The 13,243-nt window shown below is 37.1% G+C and overlaps 1 protein-coding gene across 1 annotated transcript; it reads left to right on the top strand.

Annotated features, from left to right (window-relative positions):
- The first annotated feature begins 590 nt into the window (after positions 1-590).
- Positions 591-10,491, top strand: LOC148065358 (alpha-2,8-sialyltransferase 8F-like). The gene is made up of 7 exons (XM_087810007.1): positions 591-914; positions 2,682-2,756; positions 2,819-2,893; positions 4,732-4,873; positions 5,536-5,648; positions 8,535-8,627; positions 8,694-10,491. The coding sequence occupies exons 1-7, from the start codon at positions 832-834 to the stop codon at positions 9,166-9,168; spliced, it is 1,056 nt and encodes a 351-aa protein (XP_087666133.1). The 5' UTR covers positions 591-831; the 3' UTR covers positions 9,169-10,491.
- Positions 10,492-13,243: the final 2,752 nt, after the last annotated feature.

The raw sequence follows: 13,243 nt of genomic DNA on the forward strand, positions 1-13,243 counted from the left end.
ACAAGGAGGCGGATACAAGAGACAAGTCAAAGAGACCTTATGGCATCTAATGTGATGGTTATGCTGTTGCAAACATCTAGAAAGAATGTCATGAACATAGTTTTCTCTGTGGCGGTGACAGGAACATACCTAATTGCTTGAATGTATTTCTGTCTGAACCATTGCACCATTAAACATGATCCATTAAATCAATTGTGGCAAAATAAATAATGATCAAAGTGGCCTGTTCCATTTAGTTTTCCAGTTTTCCCAGAACAAGCACTGGAGGTTAATCGTATTTGATCTTATTTTACGCTTATTCGCAGTGTGTATGTTTTAATTTGTGCGCTTGTTAAGTTGTACTCTGCCTACTATGCTTTAGGTTTAAAGTTTAAAGTTTGAGTACTCCTGTAAACAATCTAATCGAATAAATCCATGTAAAATATTTTTTCGTATGTTTCTGACACAGAAACTGGTTTTGCAGGTGTGGGTGGAGAATGATGGAGGGAGTGTGGGAGGGGTAAACAAGGACTGCAGAAAATGGGCTCATAAGCTCTTCTTTATTTGAAGGGCTTATATCCAGTAAAGAGGAAGGAAGGTTTTAGCTGACCGGTAGTGATGGAATATGAGTATTTATTGTCCTACAATAAAAAACTTCAAATGGACCTTTAGACCCCATCAACCACTGGACCACACTTGTTTGCACATGCTTTTTTTGCAGCTGATGTCAAGCGACAGGAAGCAATTTGACTCACTGGGAATGGAAATGTTGTCAGTCTAAATAAGAGGATGTACAGAAAAAGTGAGTGACAAAAGAGGTTTGTGCAGAGGGGTGAGCAGTGAACAAGAGGAATGTGGGGCTACAAGGTCACAGTCACCTTTCTTTGTTTGGGGAGTCTGGCGACAACCATGATGTGGTACATGCAGGATGAAAGGTGAGTGTTGTTAAACAAATGTTAATTAAATAATATGTTTTAGATATGATTTTGTGATTATCAAATGTTCAAACATCTTTAGACAATATGAACTTAATTGTTCACTTGATGCCGTTGTTCTGTAAGATTAAGTTCCCAAAATGTATGGTTTAAAGTCAGATTTCCGGGAGAAATCAGAAGACCTTCAAAAGCTGCGTCGGAAGCAGAGCATTAGCTGAGCTGAACCTAACAAGTGTTTATACATTTAATTGATTGTGGGTTTTTTTTTGGTTTTTGTTTTTTTTACATTTTATCAGATTCAGTATTCATGCCATGTACCCCGTTGTCAAATTATTTTTTTCTTTCATGAGAAAAGACTTACTAAAACTACACATCTATAGTTCTGTGCCTCTTAATATATGTTTTTAATGAATAGTGAAGTTGAAGTGAAGCCCTTTCACAATTATATTTTCTTTGTGTGTGGTGTGTAAGTGTAAACAATAGAAATCACAGAATAATTGTGACAGCAATTAGAAGATAATAATATAGATAGGTTTTTGAATTCAACTAGTCAACGATTACCATTAAACTAGGATTCACATTCACTAAAACTGTGTAATTATTTTAGTGCTTAGAAGACACATTACAGTTTCTATTATTTATATTATTATCGGAGTATGTTTAGAAAGAATGTTTCCTAAAATCCCCAGAGCCGTTGTGATAGTCCAAGAGTGACATCATTATGAGTTCATGTTTCTGCCTTTAAAGCATTTATGGAAGTTCAGGTAAATTTGTAGTTTCTGTGTGGAAACAGGACCAGATTTCTGATACCAATATCCTAAAAAATGCTGGAGGGAGTAATAGTAAGTAAGTAAGTAATATTTATTTATATAGCGCTTTTCGAGACCAGGGTCACAAAGCGCTTTAACAATCAAAACAATACTCAAAACAGTACATACTTCAAAGATCAAGACAACACCGAGAACAACACAGGAGTTCGAGAAATTCAAGGAAAAGCCTGAACAAATAGAAACGTCTTAAGATGTTTCTTAAAGGAGTCAGTAGACTCCATCAAGCGCAAAGAGAGAGGAAGATTGTTCCAAAGCTTAGGAGCAACAGCCTGAAAAGATTTCTCTCCTCTGGTCCTGAGCCGTGTGCGTGGAACCATAAGTAGATTCTGATCCACAGACCTCAGAGCCCGAGCTGGGGTGTAAGGCTGGATCAGATCAGTGATGTAAGGAGGAGCCTGACCATGAATAGCTCTGAAAGTAAGAAAATAGTAAGACAATTAGGAGAAAATGTAATAGGAGAAAATGTTTAACAAACAACATTCTTTGCATGTTTTCAATTTTCAGCAGCCATAATGTGTATCTTATGCAACCAGACAATGTGAAAGATCAGTTTACCCTTTTTGAAAACCTTTTGGCATCTTAAGGACTTTGTGAGGCAGTTGCTGTTGAAGTGTGCACTATTGTATTTATTTATTATTATTTATATTGTTTTTTTATATGTCTTTATAGTGTAGCATAATTTGAAATATACAGTAAATGTCCTTATGTAGGTATTTTTTCTAAACAAGTAATTCAAACTCATATTCTGGATTTATCTAAATCAAATCCAATCAAGCCTGGTATTTGCAATGTAAATCCATAGTATTTTGTCCAAGACAGAGACAGTGCTTCAGATAATAACAAGGAGTCATGAGTTCGTTCATACAGTCAGTGGAGGATTAATGGTACCTCAGAGAAATTTGAATTAAATTAATTTTCGTTTGCATTCTCTCAACAGTACTATAGAAGTCTACCGTGCACCGAAAATAAAAAGACAACGTCCAAAAGTCTCGCAACTGTGTAAAGGCTGCAAGTGAGTATCCTGAGCTACAGTTAAAAACACTAACAAAACTGACACTCCTTTTTGTGTCACAGAAAAATAATTGACAGCGTTGTGCAACGCTACTCTAAACCTTGGAGGAAGCAAGAGACGAACTTTAACAAGTTTAAGTAAGTAATCTTTTTTTTAAGGAACATTTACATTATAATTATATAGCTTCTAGCTCCTTTATATCATTTCAAACCAATAAAGGCTCATCAGCATTTCCATGGCAAACAACAGAAATACCACTCCTTTCTACACACTGGATGGATATGGATCATAGTCCTTTCCATGTGACTCAGTAAAGAGGGACAAGCCAAGAAAAGTCAGGCTTGCCCCTGACTTTGACCTTGGTGTGTGTCAATCCCTGAAATGCATGCGTCATTGGACTTGAACCATAAACCTGAGTCAATTATTCTCAGAATTGTCAGAAAGAAATTGATGTTTTTGGGTAATGAAAATTCATAGATAATAACATGGACCAGAATCAATAATCTTTATTTAGCGGTATAGACAATAAAGTGATGAAATAGATCCTTTGTTGTCCGGTTTAAATTGTTAATATTGTTAATATTATTAATGAGTAATCTAATAACATTTTTTTTATGTGTTAGTCATTTGAACTTAAGTTCAAAAGATGAGAAGTAGACAAGCATAGAAACATAGAACAAGTTCTCCGTAACATTAAATTTTTACTTTGTTGCCCAAATAGAATGCACAACATATAAGTATATATGTAATTAGTGCAAAAGTTCACTGTTGTTGGCATGAGGTAGATGGTGGATTAACTGTTCAGAAGTCTGATGGCGGTTGGGAAAAAAGAGTTTTTCCGTCTTGTTGTTCTGCACTTCACACTGATGTACCTGCGGCCTGAGGTCCGTGCTGGGGGTGGGTGGGATCCTTGAGGATGGAAAATTACACATGATTTTTTTCACAAATAAAAAACTGAAAAGTGCGGTGTGCAAAACTATTCAGCCGCCTTTTCTCTGAGTGCAACTAAGAGAAAATATACAGCTCTCTAATCAGTACAAATACAGCTGTTCTGGGACAGCCTCAGAGGTTTGTCAAGATAATATTGGGGAGCATACAGGACCATGTCCAAGGAACACACCAGAAAGGTGAGAGAAAAAGTTGTGGAAAGTTCAAAGCAGGGTTAAGCTATAAAAAGATTTCCAAAGCTTTGAATATCTCACGGAGCACTGTTCAATCCATTATCCGGAAATGAAAAGAGTATGGCACGACTGCAAACCTACCAAGACACGGCCGTCCACCTGAACATAGAGGCCGAACAAGGAGAGCACTGACACGATATGCAGCCAAGAGGCCCATGGTGACTCTGGACCAACTGCAGAGATCCACAGCTCAAGTGGGGGAATCTGTCCACAAGACAACTATTGGGCGTGCACTCCACAAATCTGGCCTTTATGGAAGAGTGGCAAGAAGAAAACCATTGTTAAAAAATACCCAAAAAGGTCCCGTTTTGCAGTTTGCCAGAAACCATGTGAGGCACACAGCAAACGTGGAAGAAGAGTTGTCCTGTGGACAGATTCCCCAAAAGACTTGCAGCTGTATTTGGCAGGTTCCACAACTGAACTCAACCACAACTCAAGGGGGCTGAATACTTTTGCACACTGCACTTTTCAGTTTTTTATTTGTGAAAAAAAAATAAAATCATGTACAATTTTCTTTGTACTTCAAAATTGTGTAACACTTTGTGTTGGACTTTCACATTCAATTCAAATAAGATATATTTATGTTTGTGGCGTGTAATGTCACAAAATGTGGTAAGTTCAAGGGGTATGAATAATTTTGCGAGCCACTGTACTCTGCAGGGAGGGCAGAGAAGTTCTGGTGATCCTCTCAGCTGTCTTCACCACTCTCTGCAGGCGTTTGCATAATCAAGATGACCAAGAAGATATGAAACACATTTGATACATGTGACTAATTGATGTCTCTCTCTGTCAAGAGTTAGCCTTCGAACCAAATGCAATGGTTTTGATAGCGCTATCGTGACACAAGACAACACTCCACTAGGAACAACAATTGTGTTTGAGACCATTCCAAAGAGGTTGTCGGTGTCTCCAGAGCTTTTCAACCTTTTTCCAAAAGTAAGTATATCACTGTTAAATATACTGACCTCAATGTTTGTATATGTGCTTAATGGATTAAAACCATTGTCCAAAGATGTCGAGTGTATTAACATTTGATTCATTTTTCTCTTACTTGACTTCCGTTTCAGCTACTGTATTTTCATTATACAGCTGATAAGACTATATTTTATCATTAAGTAGAAAGTCTATGTTATCATTTATTGTCTGCTATCAACTGATTTTTATTAAAGCAAACAATACAACCTGGACCGCTAACGGACCCTTTTTAGTGATTCCTGGTCATTGTTTTCTAAATATCACAAAGATACCATTTTTACTACCTTTACTACAATTACCCTTATTTGGACACAGAACAGAATGTTTTTATAATTCAACAACTTCCATTTGGTTTTGAATAGTCAATGAGATGAAGTTGTATTGATAATGTACAGTCTTAAAATCAGGTGGCTTTAGAAAGTAGGCAGTCTACTAGGCAGACAGACATATCTACTGTTTTATATTATAGATATTACAAATGTGAACTTCTGTAACATACTTTTTTAAGTACAAAGTATTTTGTTTAAGTATGGGTCATCATGGGCTAGCACTATGATGAAACTATTAACTTTGTGAATTGAATTCAATTAAATTTATTTTGTTATATTTCTGTTCATTTCAAGATACATCCATTCTTAAATAAAACCCTTGACACATGTGCTGTCGTTGGAAATGGAGGGATCCTCTATGACGGCAACTGTGGAAAGAGTATCGACTCAGCCGAGTTCGTCATTAGGTAGGAATTTGAGTCAAGTCTTGTCTAACTTGTATTTTCTCTTCAAAGGAAAATGCACCTGGGTGCACACCAGTGGCTCCCATGACAACCATTGTCGTAGCAGTCACTGTCATCCCAAAAAAGATTTTTGTTACGTAACAAAAAGTTTTGTTGGCCTAAGAAAATACGTGTTCAACCAGCAGAACGTAGAAGTATTTTGTAGTACGGTTGTGTCGTTCGCGAACGATTCATTCGAACGAACGAATCTTTTGAGTGAACGTACTGAACCGTGATTCGGTTGATCTTAATTTAATATTTGTTTTTGCTCTAAACTTAAACAAGGCCTTTTTATTTTATTTTTGATTGCATTTAAGTTTATATTACATAGTATTAGTATTATTATTATTTTTGTTTTATTTTATTTTTATTTTAGTGCAATAAAACATTTAACAACCAGAAATTTAGTCCAGACAGGCTGGAAACGCACACACAAGGTTTTTAAGTAACATAATCTGTACTACAGCTGCAATGTTTGTGAACTTCTACACACAAGAGTCTGTCAAGTTAGGCTGCTACTGATTCGCGAGACACGGATTCGTTCAGTGAACGAGGATTCACATCCGGGGATTCGCGAGACTCTTGCTGTGTTTCAAATCGCATAGTTGAGTACTCAAAGTTAGTATTTTTAGTGCGTAAGTGCGTCTAAATTCTTAGTATGCGAAATTTAGTGCGCCATGCACACTAAATTGGCGTACTAAAACGCCCACAAAACTGAGTATGGTTCGATGGACACTATCCACCCTAAACAGCTGCCATCTTAGTAACGTTGTACACGGAAGTTACGTCATATATATATATGCATATATATAAATATACTTACAGGTGCATTTTCATCAGCAGTAGAAGGATGAAACGTCTTCGGTGCTGATACCAGCTTAAATATCTTGCGAATATTTAGATTCTCATATTTTTTCTTTATTTCTTTTTTCAAACTTGCAAAACGTGCTGCCAGCTGGTGTCGGCGATAGCGTTCAAACAGCTGGTTGCAACCATTGTTAAATAGAAGAAGAAGCTGTCGCGTCATTTTCGGTTAGTGTGTAGGGGCAGTGTTTGATTTGAGACATACTATCTGTTGAGAATTTGCGTACTAGTTAGTACGTACACTATCCTGATGCATACTAACTTCTAGTATACTAAGAGAAGTTGTGGACAAAACTGAAACTCTGGTGATTGCTCCTGATGATACGATTCCAGGGTTGAGTCAGTACTTGGGTGACTTAGGTCAGTCTGTCAAACTGAGCCTGAGAAACCTGGGTGTTGTATTTGATAAAGACATGTCTCTTGTTCAACACTGTAGAAAACTGACCAGAAACTGTTTCCTTCAACTGAGAAAAATCTCTAAACTTAGGAAAATGCTGTCACAACATGATCTGGAGCTTGTAATCCATGCGTTTGTTTCTTCTCGTCTGGACTATTGTAACAGTTTGTTTTCATGTCTTAACAAGAAGGATCTGTCTCGTCTGCAGTTGATTCAGAACTCTGCAGCGAGAATTCTGACCCGCTCTAGTAGAAGAACTCACATTTCTCCGGTCCTTAAAACTCTTCACTGGCTTCCAGTTTCTTTCAGGATCAACTTTAAAATTCTGGTTCTTACTTTCAGAGCTATTCATGGTCAGGCTCCTCCTTACATCACTGATCTGATCCAGCCTTACACCCCAGCTCGGGCTCTGAGGTCTGTGGATCAGAATCTACTTATGGTTCCACGCACACGGCTCAGGACCAGAGGAGAGAAATCTTTTCAGGCTGTTGCTCCTAAGCTTTGGAACAATCTTCCTCTCTCTTTGCGCTTGATGGAGTCTACTGACTCCTTTAAGAAACATCTTAAGACGTTTCTATTTGTGCAGGCTTTTCCTTGAATTTCTCGAACTCCTGTGTTGTTCTCGGTGTTGTCTTGATCTTTGAAGTATGTACTGTTTTGAGTATTGTTTTGATTGTTAAAGCGCTTTGTGACCCTGGTCTCGAAAAGCGCTATATAAATATATATTACTTACTTACTTACTTACTTAGAAGTATGCGATATCCCGAGACACAGATTCGTTCAACTAATGAGGATTCACAATTGGCCGGGGCACAATTCATGTTCGGCTCTGAACACACCTCAAGATCTTCTCTATTTGCTGAATTTCTCACTAGAACTGGTCCTTGTCGGTGAACGCACCAGGCGTCCTTTTTTCTTTATTTTTTGGATTGTCCCTCAAGTGCAGTGAATGTGAACCTCGGGTCTGAATCATTAAACCTAGTAACGGATTGTTTGGCTGCGTTCAGGAAGTAGGAGAAATTGCAGTCAGGGCTCCATAAGCTCCACTATGTTGTTAGACCTTGTTCATCACCTTGTTCACCTATATTCATCATTTTGGTCAATCGTGAAATTTGAGACCAGATATTTTCAAGGACTGACCGCCTGTGTACGTGTCCCAGCAAAAAGGTTTATATTTGAATAATCAAGCTCTAAACAATTGGAACTTGCTTCTCATTATGAGTAAGATTCAGAAAAATGCAATTTATTGGATTTGGTTCATAAACAAGACGTTAAAAAATGTACGGAAAAATGTGTTGGTAAGAAGATAATGGGTAATGAAGTGATGACCTCTTAACTGTTATTGATTTTGATAAATATGTGCTTTAAGGATGCTTTCTGTTTTATTATATTTTATTTATATTTGTTTGTTTTTATTTCCATTCCTTGTGTGCAAATGCACACAATGCAAATTACCCAAGAAGTCACTTACAGCCAAAGAAAAAATCTCTGTATATTGTCATACTTGGTGAATAAAGCTGTTTCTGATGATAAAGCAGTTTCTGAAATATGAAAGTGGGGCCTCGCTTTACAATTGTCTTTGTCTCCAGGTGTAACCTACCTCCATTGAAAGGTGACTATGAGAAGCATGCTGGGAAAAAGACCGATGTTGTCACGGCAAACCCAACCATAATGCAAAAATTGTAAGTATCTATATTGACCGGCGTCTTTGTAGCAATTCCTAACTCACACAGTGTTTTTTTTTTCAGACATCAATCACTCTTGGAGAGACGTCTCCCTTTTGCTGAGAAAATGCAGAGCTACGGAGGTGCCATGATACTACTTCCTGCTTTTTCCTTCACTACAAACTATGACCTCTCGCTGAGGGCTGTGTACACAATGAAAGACTTTAAGAGCTCAGCGAACCCTGTTTTTTTAAATCCAAAATATCTTGCCAGCCTGGGAGAATTCTGGAAGGCCAAAGGTGTGAAAGCAAAAAGAATAACCAGCGGGTTAATGATGGTGAGCCTAGCATTGGAGGTCTGTAATAATGTGCATGTGTATGGGTTTTGGCCTTTTGCTAATCACCCCTTCGACCTGTATCCTCTTCCCAATCACTATTATGATGACAAATGGCCCAAACCAGGATTCCACGCCATGCCTGTGGAGTTTGAGCACTTGTTACAGCTTCACAGTCAGGGCATACTCAAGCTTCATCTAGGGAAGTGTGGGAAGCACATGTGACGCGCAGGGTATTCAAAACCTTGTAAAATATATCTCACTAATCCCAAGCATAGAGGCTTGTGGAAAAAAAGCATAAATGTGAATTCATATAAAACTAGTGGAGCGAAAGCCTTGAACTTTCCGGGTGAACCAACTCTTCAACTTGAAGTTTGATTCCCCAATTCCATTATGGGCAATTAAAGGGAAAAAGCAACATTTCCCCTAAAAAAAAAAAAAAAAAAATATTTTACTGACCTTCCGCTTGACCAATCTGCTTTTGCATTATTATTTTACACTTTGACGAAAGCATCAAAAATAAGAAGGGTAAGTGTCAGGCCACTTCTGGGATGTTTCTGGAATGCCACTGGTTTAAAAACATGCGTCTGATAGGGACAAGATGAGGAGGCTTCATGAAACGGTGTCTCCACTTCTAAAGGCCACGTGATCTAATTTGATGAAACATAAAATGACTTCTGAACGCAACCTCATTACCTCCTAAAATGATGTCAGTGTTTCATGAATCCTCATCAAATCATCACTAACATCATAATATAGTGACACAGATCAGATATTAATCGTGGACTCTTAAAGGGTCCTGACAAATGTTTTTTTCTGTCAAGTTGAAATGTGAAAGAACAGAATGAGGTCTGTTTTATCAGAAAATACCTAGTAAATGATGGTTACAATATTTTGGGTTTAACCCTTACACGACCTCCCTCTCTTCCAGAATACATATGTAGCGGTGGAGTTCGTTCACCTTGACCCTGAGGCAACACAAGGGTTATTTTTTTTTAAATGTAGCTGATGGAAGGAGTCATTTATGCAAGAAACATCACATCTTGCAAACATCAAAACTACTATAAATCAATAAACACAATTCAAACCGTAACACATGCACGTACAGCGCATCTGACAGAAACCATACATAAGGATGAGAATGTAAAGAGAAACGGTTGAGAAAACCATTTCACAGGGACATATTTAGAATTAAAATAGGTTTTTAGGAATTCCTTCTGTTGATGATTAGGGCAATAATGAAGGATTTGGAAGTTGTTACCTTACATTGCTGGGATCCAATCAGGATTTTTTTATTAGGGTAATGGGAAACTACATTTCTGTATTTGTTTAACTTATTCCTTTCTTCTACTATGCTGTGTATACAGGTTTACTCACCACACACAACCTTTTGAAACAAGTGTATGATTACTAAGTTGAATGAAGGTTGTTTTTATTTAGGAATACAGATGAAGCTGACTATAATAAATGTAATAATGTTGTATTATAATGTCTGTATTTTATAACTAAAATAAAGTCACAGAAAAGCAAATTCTGCAGTGAAGTTAACAGGCTCTTTTGTTTCTTACTTGCCCAGTATTTGTTCTATTCAATTCAATGCAATTATATTTAAAGTGTCTTATCATAACAAAGTTATCTCAAGAAACTTGACAGTTTAAGTAAGACCATAGTGGAGAAAAACAGATCCCAGCAACTCAATAATTAGTAAAGCACAGTGTGGCGTTGGCAAATGTTCTCAAATCATTCTAGTAATTTTAATTATAATTAGCATTTTTCGGCCTTCTGATCACCTTGACACTGAGGTTACACAAGGGTTAAGAGTCCAGTTTTCAAAGTCTGGGCCATTTGAACCATTTGAGGTCATCATGACGCTTAATAGTTAGTACACACAATCAGCTCCACAGGCCCCACATTTGAGTTAATTGGAGTATTAATGTTTGTTTCGTCACAGAGAACATTGCCTGTTGCCACAAGCATTCCCACAGCGGGCCATAGAGCACATCTGCCTGCCACTGACCTCATTCTACTGCACGAACGCACATTCCCTTGAGCTCGTGTCTCCAGGGAAGGATAATTTGCAAGTTTTCATTTCTGCTTCTTAACATGCTGGATTTATGTCCAAATTAGGCATATTTAGCTGAGCATGTACTATTTATTTTTGCTGTTACTTAAATTTAAAATGTATATTAAAGTGGTAATTGATGATGGAAATATAGTTGTTTTTTTTAAGACATGGCTTCTTACCAAACCCAAAGATATATGCTTGTTGTTAAGTCAGCAGTATTCACTAAACCGCAAAGAATCACTGGTCAGGTGCCAAAAGGATTTGCATTGTAAACAGAAAGATTTTCTGTATGAAAAAAGAGGTATAATGGTTGCAGGTTCATTTCCAGCTCGAAATTTTCTTGTGGAGTTTCTATTTTCTCCTTGGTTTTGAGTTTTTTTACTCCAGGTACTCCAGATGGTTGTCTGTCTTCCTGATAGACTGACAAACTGTTCAGGGTGTCCCCTGCCTCTCGCCCTGTGACCCTTATTAGGGACAGAAGCAAAATATGGATTAAATAAGCGTATGAAATTCCTGTCATCCTCCATACGGAGAGTGATGATATACAATAGTAGAATATTACAGATAGAATGCAATGATATAATAATGGGGAGCTACACAAATTTACAGTATATAACAAACCCTAAATAAAGCACATTATCAAGTGACAAGACAGATACTAATACATATATAAATACATGTGTAAATATAAAAACACAATAATAAATAAATAAAAATAAGTGGTTGATGTCCATTATGATATTCAATAAAATCATATTATAACATTTAAACTATTATTTTATAGTAATAACGTTTATTATACTATTATGAGCTGCAATATGTTTAAATCAGGGTCCTCTGATGGCAAATAAAACATGATGAATGAACATAAGACACAGTTTATGACATTATGAAACCAATTCACTTCTGAACTCCCACCTTGTGTATTAACTCTTAGTGAATCCTTTGTCTTGTGCTACTTAGATTAGATTTAGCTTTATTGATCTCATGTTATGTGAGAGGATACTTGTGTTTGGGGTTGCTTAGGTAAAATATGATACAGAGAACGTTTTAGGACTTCATTTTACTCATGTTCCCCCCAAAAAATCACAAGAATTGTATAATTAAAGTTCATTTAGATCATATTTTCTTTTACAAAATGGAAAATGAACCTGTGGAGGTTTGTTTGTTTTCCCCATGTTGCGTGGGTTTACTTCCTCCCATAGTCCATAAACATACAGATTGTCTAAACTGTCTCTAGGCCATGGATGTATGTATGGTTGTATTTCTTTGTGTGCCCTGCCACTGGCTAGTGACCTTTTCAGGGTGACCCCTGCCTCTCGCCCGAAGTAGCTGGAATATGCTCCAGCGAAAGACAATTATGATGTAATGGTATAATTACATTTTTTATACGATATGGCATTTTAAATCAGCTTTTCCATTAAATTATTGCTGTTTTATACTTTTTGTCCTTTTCTTTTTTTTTGCTTGGTGACAGTATATAATGTAAAATGGCATCTTACGAAATTGAATTTCTGACATTTGAGTTGGTGATTATTAGGGTTGTAAAGATAAAGCATCAACAGAAATCCATTTTAACTTAAATATACGACACATGGTTTGGCCTATACTTTGGTTCTGTTTAAATCTAAACCGTTCGATGTCCGGTTGTTGCCGTAGGTTATGAATTGGTTGATTTAAACTCTGCGACTATAACCTTGCAGGAATTATTCTGGCCTGATGGATTCATTCATTTCACCACACGAACAGATGACCTGCAATTTCAGCAAATGTATTATGAGTGAATGTACCATAACCCATGCAGCAATATTATTTGTCCCCTTGCTACCATCTGTGTTGTCTTTGTAATTTAGTTTTATGTCTATGGCCATTTTCCAGTTCGCTGATAAAATACACGCAATTTTCCGGCTTGTTATCTTTTATTGCAGATTTCCTACGTAAGTGGAAGCATTATTGTTTGCAGTCCGATTGTTAAAACATCCTTTCATGATATGAGATTAAACTGCAACGTACGGATCTTATTATGCTCTTCGTACTTATCTGTACTAATAAAGCGTCATGCAGAGTTAAGTGTGACAAAATCATTTGAATGTTGGGTTGTGTGGTCCCATGCTCCACACTGCAATGGTTAATTGGTGAATGTTTTTATTTAAAACAATAGTTACAGCTATTCGGTTTCCAGTTTTCAAGAGTAAACACACAAGCAGCCTGTACCATGGAAGTACACCACACCCA

Source organism: Callionymus lyra, chromosome 15 (genome assembly GCF_982586985.1).
Source record: "Callionymus lyra chromosome 15, fCalLyr1.hap1.1, whole genome shotgun sequence".
In the NCBI taxonomy this organism is placed as follows: Eukaryota; Metazoa; Chordata; class Actinopteri; order Syngnathiformes; family Callionymidae; genus Callionymus; species Callionymus lyra.